The sequence below is a fragment of the Carassius auratus genome, chromosome 4, assembly GCF_003368295.1.
Source record: "Carassius auratus strain Wakin chromosome 4, ASM336829v1, whole genome shotgun sequence".
NCBI classification, from domain to species: Eukaryota; Metazoa; Chordata; class Actinopteri; order Cypriniformes; family Cyprinidae; genus Carassius; species Carassius auratus.
The window spans coordinates 27,727,753-27,749,515 of record NC_039246.1 but is presented as its reverse complement, the minus strand read 5'-3'; the positions used below and the strand labels follow the sequence as shown (position 1 = coordinate 27,749,515).

Sequence of the window (21,763 nt, the reverse complement as noted above, 5' to 3'; positions counted from 1 at the left end):
CTTAGGCTACAACTGTATCTACAAAAGAAATGAGAAAATATGTCTATTATGAGAATCGGACGAAAAGGTGTGGTACACACATTCATACACATTCACTAATACAGTCATGCAATCTGATAAATATTTGTTTTACAGAAAATCAGAATCGTGCACTACATATTAAACCTGTAGTGCTTATTTTCTTGCACTAGAGGGCTCTGTTCACCAACCAATGAGAGGAGAAATAAACGTTTAAGTCTTTATTTTATTACACTTTATCTTTACTGCATCTGTTTGTCTATGTTCAAAGGCTGCGTTTTTTTTCTCTCCACTTCAGCAGCACTTTACGTAGGCCTAATATAATTAATCATGATTATCATAAAATATAATTTAGTCAATTTTAGGATTCAAAATGACCTGTGCATCTACTTTAGGCCATTTTTTGTGTGGATTAAAATATTTTTTATTATTCACATTTTTCACACAGCCCCCAGATTGGAGTTGGGTAGTATTTTCCTCATATTAGAGCAACAATCAGACTATAACAATTTGTAATGCATAAAAACTCAGGGAAATCCAGAGGGGTGCAGCTCGTTTCCTTCTTCTGTTTGAACTGCTTTTAACTGCTATGAAAATGTTTGCAAGAGATTCGAAGCCCAGCTTTAAAACACGCTGCTGTGAGCCAAAGCCCGTTTTCCCCTTTCTCTGTCGGTATAAACCCATTCTTGTTTATTTAAACGGAAAGCTTTTTCATCGCAATCCACAGAGCCGTGTTGAAAAGCAATCGGCTCACACTACTTCATTTCTGTGAAGGCGCTACGCTTCCCGCCTCATAGGATCGTGGCGCGCAGGTAGACGCGGGAAATCCTCTGAACCAATAATCCCGGGTAATTTTCATGGCTCGGCAGCAGCCGCCGACCTAAATTTTACAGATGTTTCCCACGCTCGCGGCCTGATTGATTTCCCTGTTGGTAGAGGTAATTGTTCAATCCATTTCGCGGGGAAAACGCATGGTTTCTTCTTCCCGCCCAAAACCGCAGCCAGCGCTGACGTTAAAACTAATCTGCTGAATTTGAAAATCGGCCGTTTGGTTAGCGCGGTAATTAGGTCAATTAAATAACAACTCGATAAAAGCACGTCCGTTCTTTATACTCTAGTGTTCAAGTGTGTTTGACCATCTTTGCAGAACATCAAAAAAACCACTCAGACTTTCCACCATTATTGCTCCATTCTCTCTCCGTCTCGTTCCCACACGCTGATAGTGTTTTACAGGTGGGCTTTCATTCCCTGCTGATTATTTATCCTGCTTTCCTCCACAGAATTCCTGCCAACTCTGAAATAACGTCCGAGGCCTGTCACAACAGCTGATTATTAGTTTGAAATACAGCCGACAGGCTTTGAAATCAGCTCAGCTCCTTCATTGAGTTCTCGGCCTGAGTGTGTTTAGTCATTTACAGGATTTTTGTACTGGAAAACGCTCAAAAGACAGACGTGACCAACGGATTTTGAGGACGCCTTGTGATTTTCCATGATGGCTATGCCGAACCGCTTTTTTGTTTTGGCTTGTGGTGAACCGAAAGGCACCAAAACTCAAAACTATACTCCACTTCGGCAGGTGATGTCACACCTACGAGTGTTTTAGCTGAAATCTTTTAGAAAACTTTATATGTTCAATGGAAACAAAACACCATACATCTAAAACAGATACAGAGGAAGTGAGACTTATATGTTTGTCATAAACTTAAAAATAATGATTGGATTAAAGTAGATTAGTCAACAGTCATACCTCGAATGTGAGTTTAAAATAGTCCAAATATGCCAACATGGAAACCAGCGTAGATCATTTGGTTTGATGAGAAATGTTTGAGTTATTATATATATATATATATATATATATATATATATATATATATATATATATATATATATATATATATATATATATATATATATATATATATGTATGGTTATTCTGCCAAATCTGGTCTGAGCATCATGAGACATTGTTGAGATCTCTTTTGAAACTGGAGGACAAGTGTGTAATTGGGGTCTTTTGGAGGAGAAACATTGGTAAGTAGGAGACTTTAGCAAAGGCATAAATTTACTCTCCATTTTTATTTTGCTGATGCAATACAATGAATCATCTGGAGCTTTAATATGATCGTCAGATAGATTTTTTTGCAGCTGATGTGTGATTTATTATAAATGTCATTGAGTCTAGTGTGTGTGGTCTCACCGTACCACGTTCCCAGCGCTCTTACATGGCTTTAAATTCAACAGATCTGAGGGGGGTCACTTTACTGACTCGATCCTGATGCACTGATGTGTGTACGAAGCCTTTGAGGGGGAAAATCTGCTGGTATGTTATCCTGAAATGATCCCAAAATGAGCAAATAGTTCTTGTAGCCTATAAAAGTTGTGTGAGATGAGAGCTGCTGGAAAGCAAGTAAATCCCAGCAGTGCGAAGCTCCATCCGTATGGCTGATCTCAGCCTTCATTAAGTGCTGTAAGCTGCTTGTGTGACTCTCATCAAAGGCAAACAAATAAATGTCAGAGAAATTGAATTAATTCCCAGCATGCCGAGTGCCAAAGACCCCCCTCTGCCATGGAAAAGTTGAATGTTGATGCTCTGGGTTTTGGTGTCTTGGAGAGAGAGGGATTTGGGCAATGGAGCTCTGGTTTTTCTACTAGCAAACCAATGCATAAAAACTCAGAGGAAGCCAGAGACAAGTGCAGGAATTTCATGTGTTTAAAAAGAAATGTTAAAAATATAAAATATGTTTAATGCATATGACTTGACAGAAGTTATAGAGACAAATGCATGTTTTTTGGGGGGGCTTCCGCATGTTTTGAAAAAAATGAACTAAAATATAATATATTTCTAATGAATTTACCTTGAGAAAAGGCAGATACAGATGCATGGCTATTATGGAATTGTGTATGTTTGGAAATAAATATATATATATATATATATATGTTGTATAAGATAAAATAGATTTTGTAATATGCATATCACTGGAAAAAGTCTACAAATGCATGGCTTTTGTAGGCTTCCATATGCATCAATTCAATATTATAAATAAATGAAACACTGATATAAATAAATTAAATATATATTTCTAATGCATATATACTTAAGAAATGTTTTTTATGGGCCTCCGTGTGTTTGTAAATAATTAAATAAGTATAAAAAATAAGTATATTTATATTATGTAATTTTGAATAATATTTATTTTGCTACTTTTTTTTTTTTTTTGTCCGTTTGTAGAAATTCATGTTTTGTGAATTAGGCCTGAGTGTGCTTAAGTACTAACAAACCACGATTATATAACACAACTTCATGCACTGAATTTTTAGTAACGACTGAATGCCTTAAAGTGACTTTTACTGTCAGTTTTCTTTCAGATCAGCCACTGTCACATTAGAGTCTGAAGACAATCTTGCCATACAAGTAAGTTAAAGTGAATCTGCTGACATGTTTATAGGAGCTACCTGAAAAATAACCCATAATTATTTGCAGGAACTCTATCGCCCCCTCGAGGACTAGAGTTTGCTGCTGACAGACGCCCAAGAAGAACACACATAAGTGCGTTTAAGATGACCGCCAAGTGTTCGCGTGCTCACACAAAGTGCTTCTGGCCTTAATCAGCAATTTGTATTTCAACACAACTCTAAAAATCAATGGGCGAGCGGATGGACTGCAGTTCAAACGCCGTCCATTCATTACAGCCTGATTTCCAGAAGACTTTTCCACACATTTTTGACTCCGCTTCCCTGTGGAATGGTTTTCCTGTCTGCACGGGAGCAACATCAGACGCAAGTGAACGAAAGAGAGCCAAACGCCCGGCTAGAGCTTTCATTGTTCGCTCACACACACACACACACACACACAATCAAATATCCCACACACTGCAGGAAATAGTCAGATGTTTAATTCATTCAGTACAGGGTTTTTTTCTCTCTCTCTCAGTGCAAAACAACAAGAGTCCTTCTATAACGTGTGCTGGTCGTGTACAGATGCTTCTGCGGATTTGAAGGGAGGACCTCGAGGCTGATACGAGGATGATGAGGATGAGGATGAGGGGCTCGTTCAGGTCAGCAGCAAAGAAACCCAAAATAAACACATATACAAAAGCGCAGCTCCAAAACCTAGTGAGCAGCATCCTCATTTAAACAGAAACTCTGTGCACCACAAAAACAGTGAAGTGCAGGAGAATCACTATTGGGTACTTGCATTGCATTAAATATATTTATTTCTCTTCATTCTGTGGAAGCTTGTTTCTGCCACGGGATTAAAAAATAAATAAATAAAAAAGGTGACTTTTTAGCTTACAATATGTACTTTTTTGTGAGTCATAAACTTGTAATTTTGAGAGAGAAAAAAGAGAACTGGAAGATATAGAAATCTCAGATTCTGATTTTTTTCTGATTTTGAGTTTACATTTCGCAATTCAGTTTTTTTGTCACCACATAATAAAAAATAAAGGTAACTGACTTTTTTTTTTATCTCACAATTCAGATTTCTTTTCATGCTATTCTTTTAAAAAATAACTCATTGCAAGAAAAAAAGTTTGAGACTAAAATTACCATTTTTTTAATCCCCTGGATGAAACAAGCATCATATTTAATCCATCATCTTCAATAAAAAATACAAATACATAAATATATATATATATATATGTATGTGTAACAATGGATGGAAATTTTATACGCAATTCAAATCTTAATTTTAGGCTTTGAAAATGTTTTTGAATGTTTTTGAATGTTTTCAGCGAGCCTTTCATAATGCATTCTGTGATTGTAGTATCTGTGAATTGCACAAGAAAAGCTAGTCTCGTATTGTAGTGAATGAATAGTGAATGAATCTATGCTCCCTAGTTAGGCAGCTCACTAGGTTTCGGAACAGACTCACAGAAACATGGATACCAAAGCTGTTGAACATACAACGAATCAGAAAGTTGGCAAACACAAGCGTGACTATAGTCTTCTTCATTCAATTCAACCACAAAATACGTCCATTAACAAAATGACTTGTATATATTTCTATATTTATATATCTAAAGTGCATTATAGTACAAAAATATAGAAGGTCAGCAGCACCTTGATACCTTTACAAAATAAATACACCATTCAAACAAAATAAATTACAGGAATTCTGACACCGTAATAGAGGCATAGTCCTAAAAGAAGAATAAAGAGGAAAACGAAAAAGAAACAAAGCAAGGTATTCACAAGGATCCAAATGTGTGTCTCCGTGGAGCTGTAATAATGCTTTAGCAGTATCGTTAGTTGTCTTTGTCATTGTTCGGGTGCATTAAGAATATTTACAGACAATAAATATTTTCCTATCTCTTTTAGATGAACATTTCAAATGTCCTCACGGATCTGAAAGAGAAAAAAGAAAATGGCATTGATTTAAAATTAGTTCACTTCAGCATTTTTCAGCAAAATTGAAAGTATGTTTTCTCTTATTTAACATCTCCGTTATGTATCACGGATATATAATTGTATAGGTTTTGTTCATATTTTTAATTAAAAATTCTGTTATCATTTTTAGTATTTTAGTTAAAGTGTTAGTAATTTTGTTGAGTCGTTTCCTCATGTATTTTTAATGTCTACATATTTTTATTAATTAATTTTAGTTTTTTAGTTTTAGTTTTTTAGTACTTCAAATAATACTAAATTAGAAATGTTAATCATGTATATGTATTTTATTGTATTTTATTTCGGTTCATGTTTATTTTATTCCAAGTAAAAACAATTCTTTTGTTGTTTTAGTTAATGTTATTTTTTTTATTTTTTTTGATATAGTATTTTAAATGTCTATATATTTTTTTTATTCATTAATTTTTTGTTTAACTTTTTTAGTACTTCAAATAATGCTAAATTAGAAATGTTATATGTATATTTATTTTATGTTATTTCAGTTCATGTTTATTTTATTCCAAGTAATAATTTCTTTTAGTTTTAGTCAATGTTATCCTATTTTATTTGTAATTTATTTGATATAGTATTTTAAATGTCTGTATATTTTATAATTTTTTTATTAATTGATTTTAGTTTTTTAGTTTTGTTTTTTTAGTACTTCAAATAATACTAAATTAGAAATGCTAATCATGTATTTTTATTTTATTTTGTTTTATTTCAGTTCATGTTTATTTTATTCCAAGTAAAAAAATTAATAATCTTATTTTATTTTTAATTTATTTTATATAGTATTATAGGTTTTGTAATTTTTTTAATTAGATTTCTTGTATATTTTCTGTGTTCGTAAAGGTTTTAGTAATTTTGTTGTGATGTATTTTTCTTTATGTTAGTTCAAAAAATGATATAGGTTTTAATAATTGTATTTATTAGTTTTAGTTTACCCTAACCCTAAACAAAAATATCTGACAAACAAAAGTATCTTTTTTTTTGTTATAGCTTTTTTTTTTATAGCTATAATAATCCTGCAACAAATGCATAAGATTAGTCAAAAAACTATTTTTTTTATAGTAAGTTACTTCTGTTTATTTTTTTTATGTTTAGTTTTATTAAATTTATTTCATGTAAATATAAATGCTTTAATACAAAAAAATTGTTAAAAAATATATATTTTTTTAAATTATATCAAAATGAAAACATGCTATCAAAACGATTTAAGAAAAATACAATCGTTATAATAGTTTGAGAGGATTCACCGTTGTCAGAGACTGACAGTGTTTTAGTGCTGGTCCAGGAGCGATCGAGCCCTCCTCTTCCTCTTCTCTCCCTCCCTCCTCTTCCCCGCTCGGCCTTTCTTCTTCCTCTTGCCGATGGTCTTCAGCGTGCTCTCCTTGTACGTCTGGGACTTGTTGGTTTCCTGCGGGAGGTTGGTTCCCTCCTCGTCCTCCAGACGGAAGCTGATCGGCAGGTTCTTGGTGCCTCCAGCTGGTTTGGGGTGGGCGGTTCCCATTCCTATGGACACGCCCACTCCCATTGGAATGGCAACCGTGAGGCCGCCGCCCCCTCCGCTGCTGGCCACGCCTCCTCTGGGCTGCGGGACGTCCCGGATCTCGGCCGTGTGAACTACATGCAGCAGCTCCTGGAGCCACAAGCGCCTCTTGAAGTCCTGCAGCGTCCGGCCCTTATCATGCATCAGCTGAGCGTGAGTCACCGAACGCCTCCTGAAACACAGAATTGCATTTGACAACTCAATCACACACAGCTCCATACAAGAAAAAACATCAGTCTTTGCAATAAACACAAGCTTTGCTTCTTGATTGATTTCACCCTCAGTTTTAAATTGCAATGCCCACTTTTTCACAATCCAATCAACTCTCAATTAAATAAAAACCCAGTTTCTCTTACAGGTAATTATATATGATATAAAATAAAGTAATAAAATATGATAATAAAAATAACAAATATATATACATATGAATAAAAATACATTCCAGTTCACTATATATATATATATATATATATATATATATATATATATATATATATATATATATATATATATATATATATATATATATATATATATATATATATATATATATAAAATTATAATAAAATATAATAATAAAAAGTAAATATATATTATATAAAATTTTATAAAAATAAAATATATAAAATACATGTTAGTTGATTTAAAAAGTAAATAAAAATAGAATAAAATGTTAAATAAAGGGAGAAAAATATTATATATATATATATATATATATATATATATATATATATATATATATATATATATACACACACAAACACACATATGCATATACGTTTACATATTGCATATAAGTGTATTTTTCAAATTAAAAATGGAAATTCTTTATTCTGTAATGCATAAGATTTAGTGCCTAACAATTAAAAGAAAATTGACAGTAAAGGAGGAAAATACATTTAAATAGACATATTTCACTGAATCAGTTCTTAATAGCTTGTAAAATTTTGTTTGTAAAGTACATTTATCGTTCTTTTTACTGTAAACGGATCAGGGTCACAGTAATAAAGTGGTTTCACGCAGTCAGTCTGGAACTCGCTGAACTTCACTGCGTTTGAACCCGTGACCTCAGCATCACTAACCCAGGTTGTGTGTAAGTCACAGTTGCCTCAGATCAATGAGAGTGTCTCTTCTATAATTTATTCTGTTTGCTGCAATCTTATTGGCTCTACACACACACACACACACACACACACAGTGCCTTTAACTTAAATCCAGTCCGTGGCCCCTGTTCAGTGTGTTTTTAGTGAAATCCAGGGGGTTTTGAGAAGGTCTGGCCCTCATCCAACACCTCTCTGGTGCCCGTTTCCAGACCCTGCATCAAACCCAAACAAACCAGCAGGAGTGCTGATGTGAAGCTCCTTCTGACGCGCCTCCACTTTTAAACATACTACATCAAACCTGACACGATCCGAAAGCAGCAACAGCCAATAATCACAGGTCGAGCGGACGAAACGAAGCACTCAAATTAATGGTGCCATTGTGTCCCGGCTCTCTGCTACCGTGTGCACTTCTGAGTGCTCGGCTCTGTCCAAATGTCTTGAAACAATTACACATATCTCACAGCCAAAGTAAAGCATAATTCAGTGCTGGTTGAATATGGCTCGGGTTCAAACGCACGGCGTGAACACAGGGGGGCAGCAGAGAGCATCAAACCCTGGTCACACCAGGACACACTTAACACAGCAAACTGTGAACAGCATCATTCATATATGGATTATACTAAAGATTTTCCCTTTGGAACGATGACTATGGCTGCAATAACTAATACTAATACTACTATTTTGAGCGTAGCATCATGTGATTGTGTGTCCGTGTTCTTCTCACAGATAGATGATGCTCTGTTCTTCATCTTCTGGAGCATCTGAAGCGCCACACACAAACAGCCCTTGTTTCCAGGCTGGTTAAACCGATCCGTGAGATCATGGCTTGCCAGGCCATGGAACGATGAGTTTTCCTTTCTTTGGAAAGTGTCTTTATTCCTCTCCGGTGGCTCCTAAATAACACTGTGCCTCCTGGCAGCTCGTGTTCTCCTCTCCTCTGTCACCTCGTATTATTTTCTTAATGTACCGGGACAGATTTACGAGCGAGGAACGTCCTGAGAGAGCAAACCTTTCCCATGAATGCCCAAACGCCAGATTCTGAGCGTCTGCAGGCAATGAGGAGAAATCTATCTATCTATTGAATTATGTTTGTCAAACAGGTTTGGTGAATGCACAAAAGCTCTTTTGTTTTCGCTTGCGCTCGTTTCAGTTGACGATGAAGCGGGAGAGAAACTCGCAGCGTGGCATCCTTCCAGCTGTTTCTTTTTAGCATACCTGAAGATAATTGCTGCTTTGTGCTGCTTTAATTAAAACAACAGGCCGAGAGAGAGAGAGAGCGAGAGAGAGAGAGAGCGTTCCCCCTCATCTGCGATGCATGCGGTCTGAAAGATCTCCGGCTCCGTGTGTTTCATCTTCACAGACTCGGCTGGCTCGGGTTCAACTCAAACTCCAGTAGGAGGCATTGTCCTGGACTTGTCAGCATTAGCTAGTTATAAAGGGTGAACGCTCTTTGTGATGTGCCGTGCGATCAAAGCGCTAAAGAGAGCGCTGCTGAAAGAGGAACTTGTGTTGTTTGGCCACCGGCTGGATTTATACAATACTCTGCCCTTCGAACAAAGTGCAGCTCATCCTAGGAGAGGTTTAATCAGGCCAAAAACTCATCAAATCTCACAGAACTTAAGGCTTAACCCTGTTACGCTCACTAACTCATTCACATTTACTTGCTTGAGGATTAGAAATCATCTTGTGTTTTTAAACCTGGTGTATTTTTGATGAATTACAGTAGCAATCACACACTTCATCTCATTTTATACAGCAGCGGCTGAATGATGTGAATAATAGTTTTAATGTCTAATTCATCGTCTATTTAATGGTGTGTGGCTGCCCTTTAAAATCTTATTATTATTTAAAACAACCTACTATGTACTAATATAAATATACATTTATCTAGATGAATAAATAAAGACAAACAACAGACTATGGACGTTGCATTGCAATGCAGAATTTGCTTTCTTCTTGAATATTTTTACGTGCACAAAGTAACCATTTCTAATGCAAATGCACAAAAACATGCTATAATGTGCACAACACATGACAGTTTCTCAAATCAGCCTACAAGATCAAAACCAAAGTGCAGGTTGCATTTATATAACTATTTAATTTTATTTATATTTTAATTTTAATTTATTCATTTTACCTAATGCTTTCAATGCACATTTAAATCAGTGACATTGCATCACATTATTAAAACATTTTTATTTTTATGTGTATATAGCAAATGTTTCTGAAGGAAACCCAAAAAAGATGCTTTGACGTCACAGTCATTGCATTAGTGTCTCAAATCACCCTAGAGGTCTAAAAGAGTTTATTGCATTTATATAAAGCAACTAATTTAACTCCAAATAGAAGCTTTTTGGATTTGCATTTTAATGCATTCATTTTAGCTGATGCAGATATTATTTTTGCATGTATATAACGTTTTTAAAGTAAACCCACCCAAGCATGCACAAAACGTTACAGTCCTTGCATGTGGATCAAAGCAAAGTGTGTGTGTCTCTGGCACAGTCTGCACAACAACCAGCAGACGACGGGCGAACGATGTCTCACAGACCCACACGCTCACATCATTAAAAGCTGATATGAAGTTAGGGAGGTCCTGGCAGGCAAATGCGGATCGTAGACAGCGGGGGGAGCGCGGCTTTCCAAAGCTCTGTGGAAGCATGTTTTGCATTCTGGGCCCTGCTGAGGGGTTCACAGGACATAAAAGCGCGTTTGCTCGGCTCTGCATAATATACTCCAGTGGGAGAGGCCCGTTTGACTTGGACTGCATCAGCAATCTCTCTCTCGCTCTACGCCTCCATCGAGCGCCTCGCTATCAGAGGACAGCGTCTGTCACAAAAGCATGTCTGTGTGTGCAGCAGGTGGCTCCCAGGAGCCCCGCGTCCCGCTCGCCCTCGACCCCTGAGCAAACACGCAGGTGGGCGCACACTATCAAAACACCTCCCGGCACGCTCGACAAACCTGAGCATTTTCCAGCCAAACGCAAACACACAACAACAATCACTAGATCTACACATTCGCTTCAGAACATGCAATGCAATGCAATTTCTCAGTTGGCATGAAAAGAGTCCATCCTGTGAGAATCTGGTCTCTAGAAAAGCTTAAATAAGTTACATTTCAAAAATCAGAAGTGAACTGAATCAACTAAACTGAATTGAATAACTATACTATAATGATTGTACAACATTGATGCAGATTTTTTAACGCTAGACTGAATTATGCCTTTGTTTGTTTCATTAGTGATCAATTATGTTACATTGACACTGTTATTGAACTTAATTAAACTAGCATTGAAACTACTGAATAATGAAACTATTGTTTTCTGAAATTGAATTTATTTTATGCAAGACTAACACTGTTATTGAACCGTATTGAATCAACACTTTTATATAAACTGAGAATTAATTGAATTAATGACCCTGAATTGGGTTGAATAATGACACTGAGCGATTTTAAAGTGAATTTTAATTTACTAAACTGAATCAATTATTGAACTAATCTGAATCAACATTGAACTAAAGTTGAATAAGTGACACTATTGTCTTAGAATCTGAATTTGTTTAATAACTGATTGATTTGGGAACATAAGCAGATATTTTCCTGCTTATTCCTGCAAAGCTGCTGTGAAACAGTATTACATAAAATGCCATGTAAGTAAAAGACTTCTCTTCAAAAAGACACATGTCACTCAGAGTTCGAGGTCTGTTCAAATCACTAACTCTAAGAGCAACAGGAACATTTATGTTTTAGAAAATCATGTTGGTGGTTAAAAGCCCCTAAAAATGAGCACAGACACTTACATTCGGCTGCTGAGGGCATCGACGGGCCTTCCGTGGTGAGGAACAGGAGAACACAGTAAGAAGAGAGCAAAGAACCACCGCTGCAGAACCCTTCTAGAGCACAACGTCCTCATCCTCACTGGACCTGAGACACACACACACACACACACATTACACACATCTGTTATGTGCCATTTAACTCACTCTTGTGATGATATAGGTGAAATTGTTCAATCATACAGTGCAGACTATAAATGACTGAACACACTTAGAAATAAAGGTTTCTGTTACAGAAGAACCATTTCTGTCTGAATCTTTCCGTGAACCGTCTGGCGCTCCTCACATGGCGTTCAAAAATGATAGTTTCTTTATTACTTTTTGAGCAGTAAGACCCGAAAAGTAAAGTTCCGACATAAACAGTCGTAAATCTTACGCTTGGTGTGTTTTTAACGAAGACACTTGGCAGTTATTGCTAAGGTGGAAAAAGTTTTTTTTTTAAAATGAAAAAAAGTTATAGCTGCTCATTATAAAAAACTTATAAAAATACTATTTTCTAAATTAATTTGAATTATGTATTTCCCAAAAATGGTGAGAAAATCAAAGCCATGAATCTAAACAAGTTGTGTTCTGCATTTAATATTGATATCTTAAAAAATGAGCTTTCAGTGAGATATATCTCGGGGCGCACTACCAAACGATCCCACTAGGTGAAATTCGTTTAATTTCCAGTGTGGACCTTTTTGACTGCGAGGTGGACCATTTAACCTTTTTCGAATCATGTATATGACTTTTGTGTACTTGTTCTCATAGCAAGTGCCAAAAACCAAGATGGCAAACTTTTTTTTTTTTTTTAAGCATAAAAACTTTTGGTCAAAAAATTACTAAAGAGAACCAGAGGGTATAAAAAACAACTTTTTTCTTCTATAAAGAACATGAATGCTCTCCATGGACCCATCAATGCCAATAAAGAAGCTTTATTTGTAGGAGCGTTTTTTCCCACCCTATGCTGAAGAAGAACTTAAACCAGTTCAACATGTTGGAGAGAAAAGCCGAATTCCAGCAAGTCCTCTGAGCCACAACAAAAGCCCATGATGAGCAACAGGAGAGAAACATACTCACTCACAATGATGCCTGTGTCTCCGTCTCTTCTGTCCCGTCAGACAGAGCCCAAAGTTTCTCCTCAAAGTTTCCAGGCTGCGATCAAACACAAACAAACAAATCAATGAGTCCAGGTGAACGCGTGCTTCAGCATTACGTCCTGCACTTTCTCTGAGATGATCTCGTCTGGAGTAAGCAGACCACAGCAAACGGGAATCCAGCGTGAGGTGGACGAGTGTGTGTTTCCAGGTGGTCTGTCCCACACTGACTGACTCCGCTCTGTTATAGAGGAGTCAGATGAACCCACCAACACTGTGATGGGAAAGTTTCAGAACTGTCTATGCAGGTTGAGAGAGAAAGAGAGAGAGGGAGGAGAGAGAGGAGAGGTAAAACAGCCAGTGGGAGGAGAGGGGAGTCCTAACAAAGACTCAGCCCGTATATAAGGAGTCAACTCTTCTGTTTACACGAGAGAGACAGGAAAGATTTCTGGAGAAACCAGGCCATTTTCTCAGAACAGAATCCAAATCACATGCACTTACTTCAGTCATAAGTTCTCATCAATAGATAAAGCAACAGGCAGTTATTTTCTAAATCCAAAAAGTTTGCAGATGTTATTCGTAAAGTATGTTTTACTTCATAAACGCCAGCATAATCTAAAACGACTTTTGGGTTGATGGATGAATCCTGAAGGTTCATGCTGCAGTGGAGACTGGAGGAATGATGATGAAAATTCAACTTTGATCACAGGAATAAATTACATCTTAGAATATTTTGACATAGAAAGCAGCTATTTTAAATTGTAATAATTTTTCACAATTTTACTGTTTTTACTGTATTTTGATCAAATAAACACACCCTTGTTTTGAAGGAAAAAAGGTTCTTGTTTCAAACTTATATCCACTAGAAATCTCTATTGAGCAATGTATATATATATATATATAATATTTTTTAAATAAAAGCAAAATATTGTTGCAGTATTATACTTTTTCAGTCTAACAACTGCAAAATTTCAGTGTTACTTATTGGTTAAATTTACTAGCAAATTTCTGAGTGAAAATTTTTCAAAGAAATCCTGCACCAAAACTTTTTTTCAGTTTAGTTCGAAACTTTAGTCTACTGATAAACAATTACGCAATAACTCTAGGTTTGTGATCTCCTTTGTGCTTTTTTCCTGAGTCAGCTGACATTTCATGTGAAGTCGTGTGTGCTGTAAATCTCCTCAGGTGATGTAGTTTGACATCTGGTGCAGGTGTGTGTGTGTGTGTGTGTGTGTGTGTGTTGAACACTAACTGAAGGCTATCGTTGGCCTTTCGGTGCCAGATTTCAGAAACACGTGTCTTGTAGGGAAAGACATTTTCCGCACTCCCTGATCTCTTGTTTTGGCCGGCTGTTAGCACCTGTCAGTCAGCAGATTTCTGGAGCGGTACATTCTTTCTTGCACATAACTTCGTTTTTTATAAAATGTATATGTGTGACGGTGGATATTTTGGCCCCTGGCGGACCAGATCAGAAACACATGAAGGTCTCGACTCCTTCAGTGACTTCTTCTCTGAGTTTTCCATTCAGAGTTCTCAGGTTTAACAGGTTAGATGAGGAAGACCAAAGCGAGAGCTCAGCCAAAAATGACCCAAAAATCAAACCTGTGTGAGTTTCTATCGTCTGTTGAACACATAAGGAGATATTCTTATGGAAGTCAATGGATACCATCAACCATTTACTGTTATTTTATCTTCCTAGTTTAATTATTAATGTGTAATATGAGAAGCTCATAAAAGAAGCAGCAATTATCCATGAGTATTGAGATCTGATGCAGGATTGGGATATTTTCAATACATTTAATAACGTAATTGGACTTCCTCCAACAGTAAAACCATGAAAAAGCATTACATGAAATAAAATATAATGATAGAAAAGTTTTTAAAGTTTTTTTTTTAAATTAAAAAATTAATCTATATAAATAAAAAATTTAAAAAAATTAATTTGAATTTATTTTATTTCAGCAAAGACAACACGTCTCGTTTTTGTTTATTTTAATTTAAATTACAAAAAAAAAAAAAAAAGAATAAATGCTTTATGGACATATGTAAACAAAAATATATAAACAACTAAAAATGACAAAAACAGAGAACAAAATTAATAAAATTTGAACTAAAATTAAAGCCAAAACACAAAAATATAAGAATAAAATCTAATCAAACATATTAACAAACTAAAATATCACTGATTCGTGTGTGATCTTCAAACTTTGCAAATCAAGACGCATCACGTCAAGTTTCACGTCTATCACAAAAACAATTTAATTAATTTCCGGCCAAATGGGTTTAGAATGACACGAGATGAATGCAAATGATTACTTTTTGGAGTATGGTTAAAGAGGTCTGTATTTATTAATATCACTCTAAATGAATTGGTGTGCTATTTTCGTCTGTGGACGCTGGCAGTTTTTAGGTGTTAACTCAAAGGTCCATCCGCCTGTCACATCTGCACTCATCGGGCGTCCTCTTTCCCAGAAGGGTGACTCATTACAGCTTCTCTGCAGATTAATTGATCTTCACAGCTGTCTTTTACATTAGTGTTCATCCTGCCCACAGACTCAAAGAATTCCTCCCGTGATGTGTTCGGTGTGTTACTCATCCAGAACGAGCCTCTTCTCGTCTCTGTCTCTCTCTATCCTTATCTCATTAATTCAATCAACCACAGTTCTCACATCCTGTCTTTAAAAATGTTTTCAAAATGTTAGCATTGAAACACTATTTATACTTTAGTTTACATTAGTTTGTGTGACACATTTTAAATGTAACTTCTTGTTTCGGAATGTTCAGGGAACATTCAAACATTCCAATAATGTCTGAACGGAATGGAATGTGTCACCAACAAGAAACTTTTGAAAACTTTTAAACACTGTGCGTTTTAAATGTTCAGAGAACATTCAGGAGAACGTTTTTAGAACTATATGGGAACGTTGGTAAAACATTCTTAGAATATGTTTTTGTTGTGTCTATAGTTTCATGAAGCTACCTTTACGAGACAAGCAAAAACTTAAAAAACACAATGGGGCATTACTGATGGACTTTATATCATAGAATGAAGAGTGAAAATATCTTTAGCTTATTTCAGGAATTTAACCAAAATGTTAAATTTATGTTGACTTTAAATGACTTCATGCATTTAGCAGACAATAAAAATATGTTTGTTTTATTAAAAAAAGGCAGTGCATACCTGATACCTGATTCTCAACTCAAGATGAAATCCAAAAGCAGTTCTATTTACTTAATACATTTTAATAGCCTCATTCTCAGTCAGTAGCCCACAATATATATTAAAAAGTTTGTCTTCATAATCATTATCAAAGACGCTCCGCCTCTGAAAGGACGTTCCTTGTTTGTTGATGTCATCAGTCTCCGCCCCTCCAGCCACGCCCACTTTTCCATGAGCCAATCAGTTCTATAACAGATGAGGTCAAGTCCTGCCCTACTTTTGAATGTCTCTTCGATGTTTGCTCAGAAATTCATCAGATTACAGGATGCAAACAGACGAAACGTTATGTAGGAAAATGTACTTTTTTAAATGTAAAAATTAGCTACAGATGTGTTTTGCAAAACAAACTAAACACAAAACAGTGCACACAAATGTGTTTGTGTTTACTAATGCTGGCAAACACAACCGATTTTGACCAAACTTCTTACATCATTTAACTCAAGGCAGTTCGGTTCTCTCTTTGAAGCAAACATTATAAAAATCAGTTTAATTATGAGTGTCTGAGGTGCGCGTCTGTCACTGGCTGATTCACACAGGTTAGTGTAATATAGCACACAGAGTCTCGTATTTTACAGGTATGTCAGAAGTTACTGTTTACATGCAGTCACACGGGTCTTTTCTACCTGTTTCAGCCCCTGTGGTCCACACACACACACACACACACATTAATATAAGGGTTTCGTGTTAAGTTAAGGAAAAAAAGACCTCATTCGGGGGCACTCTGTAGAGTATACTTTACCTGCACATAAACAGGTGAAAAAAGTCTTTCCTGGCAGGAGGCGTGAAGTGGGGACAGAGCCAGGAAAGCTGTTTTAGATTCATCCAAAATTACTGGCTTCTGGCAGCGAGCGGCAAACACAAAACTAGTGTTCACTTTTAATCTTACTGCTTTTTTCCTCCGTCTCTCCCTCTCTCTCTCTCTCACATCGTCTAATCTCTGTACGAAGCCATGGACGTTTTATTGGAACGGCTTTATCAGATTCTGTATTGTCTGTTGAACACTAGCACAGGAGCGAAACGAGAATACGGCCATTATTTACAGACTGCACAGAATCTGTCTCCAGATGTTCTTTCAAAGTCTTTCGAAGATCTAAATCTTAATGCATCTTATTATGAGCAATTAATTGCTTGAATGTGCATGACATAACACATGTCTTATAGATGCTGGTCTTAAAGAGACAGTCCACCCAAAAATGAAAATTATGTCTATTTTTACTCACTTTTAATTTGTTCCAAACTTTTATATCTGTTTTTTTCTGCAGAACACACACACTCTCTCACACACACACACACACACACACACACACACACACACACACACGCACACAAAGATGTTTGGAGATTGTAGGTGGGCGGTAGCCATTGACTTCCATTGTACTTTTCTTCATAATATAGAAATCAGTGGGTACCATAAAAAATATCTTCCTTGGTGTTTAACAGATGAAAGAAATTAATACAGGTTTGGAGCAATTTGGGGGCAAGCAAGTGACAGAATTTTCATTTTTGGGCAATCGATACCTTTAGGTTGATGGTAGCCATTGACTTACATAATGCTTTTATCCCACACTATGGAAGTCAATGGGTACCATTTGCTCAGCAGCCTTCTTTAAGATATCTTATTTGTGTTCAACATATGAAAGTAATAAATACATGTTTGGAACAATTTGAGGGAAAGTAAATGACAGAATTTTCATTTTTGGGTGAACTGTCCCTTTAAGTTTCGATCCGATCAATTGAACTAAGTATTAAAGGCTCAGAGAGCGAGCGTGGGACGGGTTTACGGGTTAAAAAACTATGTTCTTCATCCCAGAATAAAGTCACATTCAGTAACCCGAAGCGTCTTGGCTGCTTTTCCATGGACTTCGCTCAGATTCTCTCCAGAAGTCATCAAGTATTATATCACACCATTTACTTTACGATTCAGATCCGCGCAGAACAGAACGTCCAACTGAAAACCCTTTTTGTCACATTAATGCATCTCTTTTTTTTAAGTAGTAAGCAGAGTTTATTTCTTGAGATTACAGAGAACTGAAGCTACTTTAATGAAGACGATGATTATGAGTCTCTAATTTGGAAATCTGGACATAATGAAAGTTTTTATGCATTTAATATATTGTTAATAACAACAAATGGAATATATGCAATCATGACGTTTCCTTATATTAAAGGCATGCAAATTGGTTTTGTATCTAATCTCAGGAGAAATATCTGGAATATTAAGGATATCCCATCTCTTCTATGATGCTTGACATGACTCTTCATATGAAAACTGAATTCTGTTATTGCAAAATAATGTGTTGCATTGACTCACTCAAACACATCTGCCAGGACATGAAGATCCAGAGAGCTACAACAAATGACTTCATCTTCAGCTTCATCGAGATCTGATCTGATCTGCTCTCAGACAGCGCTGATTTACTGTCATCTCTATCGCAACCCATCTCAAACACACACAAACAACACCATACTGTCTTCAGTTCAGAGAGAAGCTCTTCATTAGGATTCACACATGCTTCATCAGAAATCTGACAAACTCACTGAAGAGATCTCTCTCTTTAATATCTCAGTACATTTGCTGGAGTCTCCTGCTTCTCAGATGTTTCTCCTGAGAAAGCGAGCAATCATCTAATCAACTGAGACCAAACTGATTCTTTAACAAGATCAAACTGCAGTCAGAAGAGGAAAAAACGTAAAGTTAGTGCCTTATGCAATCCTAAGTGATTTTGATTTAGTAACTAATTAAGATACTAGAAAGTAAAGCAGATAAACTGTGAGAACTTCAAGTTTCTTGAGCTATAAATGAGAAATATCACAACAATAAGACATTCATCCGGAGAAACACATAACTAAAAGAAAACAAAGTGTTAATATTCCACAAACACACTGCATTAAAAGACAAAATACTCACTTATTCAGATGGCAGTCCAGAAAGTCTCCCTAACAATCCATTAGGATATTTCTTCTGCTGCTGGAAATCTTTGGGTTTATTGTCCTGAAATCGGTCTTGAGTTTGTCCCGATGGCAGGTGAGAGAGATGCTGAGTCTACAGTGACTCGCTGAGCTCCTCTGCTACTTGTGAAGCACAGCATCATTCAATATATATATATACAAGCTTCAGAGCTGCTGCTGACATCACTGAGAAGTCAACAGTACCGCCTCACACACACACACACACACACACACATAAAGTGTGGGTTGTGGGGTTTTATTTTCAACCGTATGCCAAAGTAACTCAAAACAATCACATGCTATCCACAGTACTGTTTTATTTGTAGTTTTTGTGTTTCACACACAGGGGCACACACTTTCCCAGAAGACTTTCCCCGTCGCGTCACTGGTGCACACAGCGATACCCAACACTGTTATTTCACTCGCTTAAACTTTTCTCAGGAGCTTTAATATTATCATTTAAAATTCAAGTGTGATGCGGCTTTGATAATTGAGTCGGGCCCTCGTGTGGAGGGATGCGAGCGAGCGAGCGAGTGTGTGACTCAAGTTTTCAGCCCACTGCTGAGTGTTTAGCGTCACAGCTAATCTGAGCGAGAGCGAGTGAGCTCGTCTGAGCTGAGGTTGTGCTATGTTTAGTTGCGGACGCTGCTGGTGGTTTGGATCCTTCTCACAGCCGCTGGCCCGTGCCGTGTGTATATGACCTGCTAGCATTCCCTCGCTGACTGGGAAGGGCACCGCAAACACTGAAAACACCAGACGATTACAGTATTAGGGTCTGGACATAGTCTGTCTGGAGTGGAATGAAGATTTAACGTGGTGTTACTGTGGGCAGATTGTGTGTGTTTCGCCGCAGGAGTTCACGAGTGATTTGTGGTGTTTATACCAAGTGTTTGTTTACTTGTGGGTTAGAGGTCTTTGTAGCTTTGCATAACCGGAATTTGATCTGCATTAAGTCTGGTTCACGTTGCAGTTTGTCCATGAAGCATGCACTTGGAAAGGGTTGGCTTTGACCTCTGATAGGGTCGAAATGAATGCCACATGCATAACTAATAATTGCATAACTAATAATGAAAAAGACTTCTAAAGCATCATGTCAATTTCAACAAAAATCTAAACTTTATATCATTTAATGGATCTGAACTAACACGAGCTATCATTGAATATTTGTATTGTTATTAAAGGGAAAGTTCACCCAAAAATGAATTTACTCACCTTCACGTTGTTCCAAACCTGTATGAATTTCTTGAATTGTTTTCCTGAAGGTATTTCGAAGAATGTGGGTGATCGAAAAGTTTGACGGTAGCCATTGACTTTTAAAGACTTGAAGTTAATGGCTACCATTAATGGTTTGGTTACCAACATTCTTCAAAAAATGAGTTAATCATGACAGAATATTCATTTTTGGGTGAACTAACGTTAATAAAGATTAATCATGTATTAATTAACGGGAACTTGTTATAAAGAGTAACCAATGCAACTAATCATATAAGCATCACACGGATGAATCCCAGCAAACGTTGCTTTAATGTTTGCACATGTTCAAGATTGGTTTGGGGTTTTTTGGTAAACAATTGAGACCATAGACCACAAAACCAGTTATATTGGTCAATTTTTTAAAATTGAGATTTATGCATCATCTGAAAGCCGAAATAAATGATCTCTCCATTGATGTGTGGTTTGTTCGGAGGACAATATTTGACAATCTGGAATCTGAGGGAGCAAACAAATCTAAATATTGAGAAAATCATCTTTAAAGTTATCTAAATGAAGCTCTTAGCAATGCATTTTACTAATCAAAAATGAAATTTTTATATATTTATGGTATGGAATTTACAAAATATCCTAAAGATTTTTGGCATAAAAGAAAAAATTGATAATTTTGACCCATATGATGTCTTGTGGGCTATTGCTCCAAATATATCTGTGCTACTTATAACTGCTTTTGTGCTCCAGGGACACACTTTATAACATTTTGTGAGGGCTCTGTTGTTTGTAACCATTCACGAACATTGCAAAAAGGCAAACCTAAAAGGAACACACACAGAACATTGCCTAAGTGTTATTTTCAGGTTTCATTTTTATGATCATAACCTAACCTCTCTAGAATGTGCATGGGAGGTTTTTCATGACATCCTACTGAGACCGTACAAACATGGAATGTTCCCCTAAGGTTTGCACATTTAGTTTTTGTTTTTCAAACAAAATCCTAATGTTGTATGAACATGCACGTAAAGTTCTATACTTTGTGATACTTACACAGAACATGCTCTATTAATATATAAATAGATCAGACATCCAGAGGACAAGCACTTCTACATAATTCGGTTGCATGTGCAAACCTGGTAAAACATGATATCAAGAGGTTTTCAAAAGTGCAAATGAATTTTCAAAACTTGCAAACAATTATCAATAAATCAAATAAATCATTGATGCTACTGTATGGATTTTGTGCACAAGTCGGATTATTACTTTAGTTTTTGACAGGTTCACAGGACTATGAACTGTAATTGATTTGTGGGATTTCTGGCACAGGACTCTGTTATTATGACATGTTCAGGACTCAAAGTTATCGTAACGAGTACATTTGGACTGTTAAAGGAGCAGGCATGGCCCGAATCAGGAGG

The 21,763-nt window shown here is 36.4% G+C and overlaps 1 protein-coding gene across 5 annotated transcripts; it reads right to left on the bottom strand.

Moving 5' to 3' along the window:
* Positions 1-3,889: 3,889 nt before the first annotated feature.
* On the bottom strand, positions 3,890-19,270 carry LOC113064870 (parathyroid hormone-related protein-like). Of its 5 annotated transcripts, none has more exons than XM_026235883.1 (5): positions 19,099-19,270; positions 12,958-13,028; positions 11,856-11,979; positions 6,660-7,124; positions 3,890-5,364 (listed from the first exon to the last, which is right to left on the bottom strand). In XM_026235883.1, the coding sequence occupies exons 3-4, from the start codon at positions 11,966-11,968 to the stop codon at positions 6,683-6,685; spliced, it is 555 nt and encodes a 184-aa protein (XP_026091668.1). In that variant the 5' UTR covers positions 11,969-11,979; positions 12,958-13,028; positions 19,099-19,270; the 3' UTR covers positions 3,890-5,364; positions 6,660-6,682. The 5 variants fall into 5 exon arrangements, with proteins under 5 accessions (XP_026091668.1, XP_026091653.1, XP_026091660.1 ...); XM_026235868.1 differs by having other exon boundaries at positions 12,954-13,028; positions 19,099-19,269; XM_026235875.1 differs by lacking the exon at positions 19,099-19,270 and having other exon boundaries at positions 6,677-7,124; positions 12,954-13,787.
* Between the last annotated feature and the right edge of the window lie 2,493 nt (positions 19,271-21,763).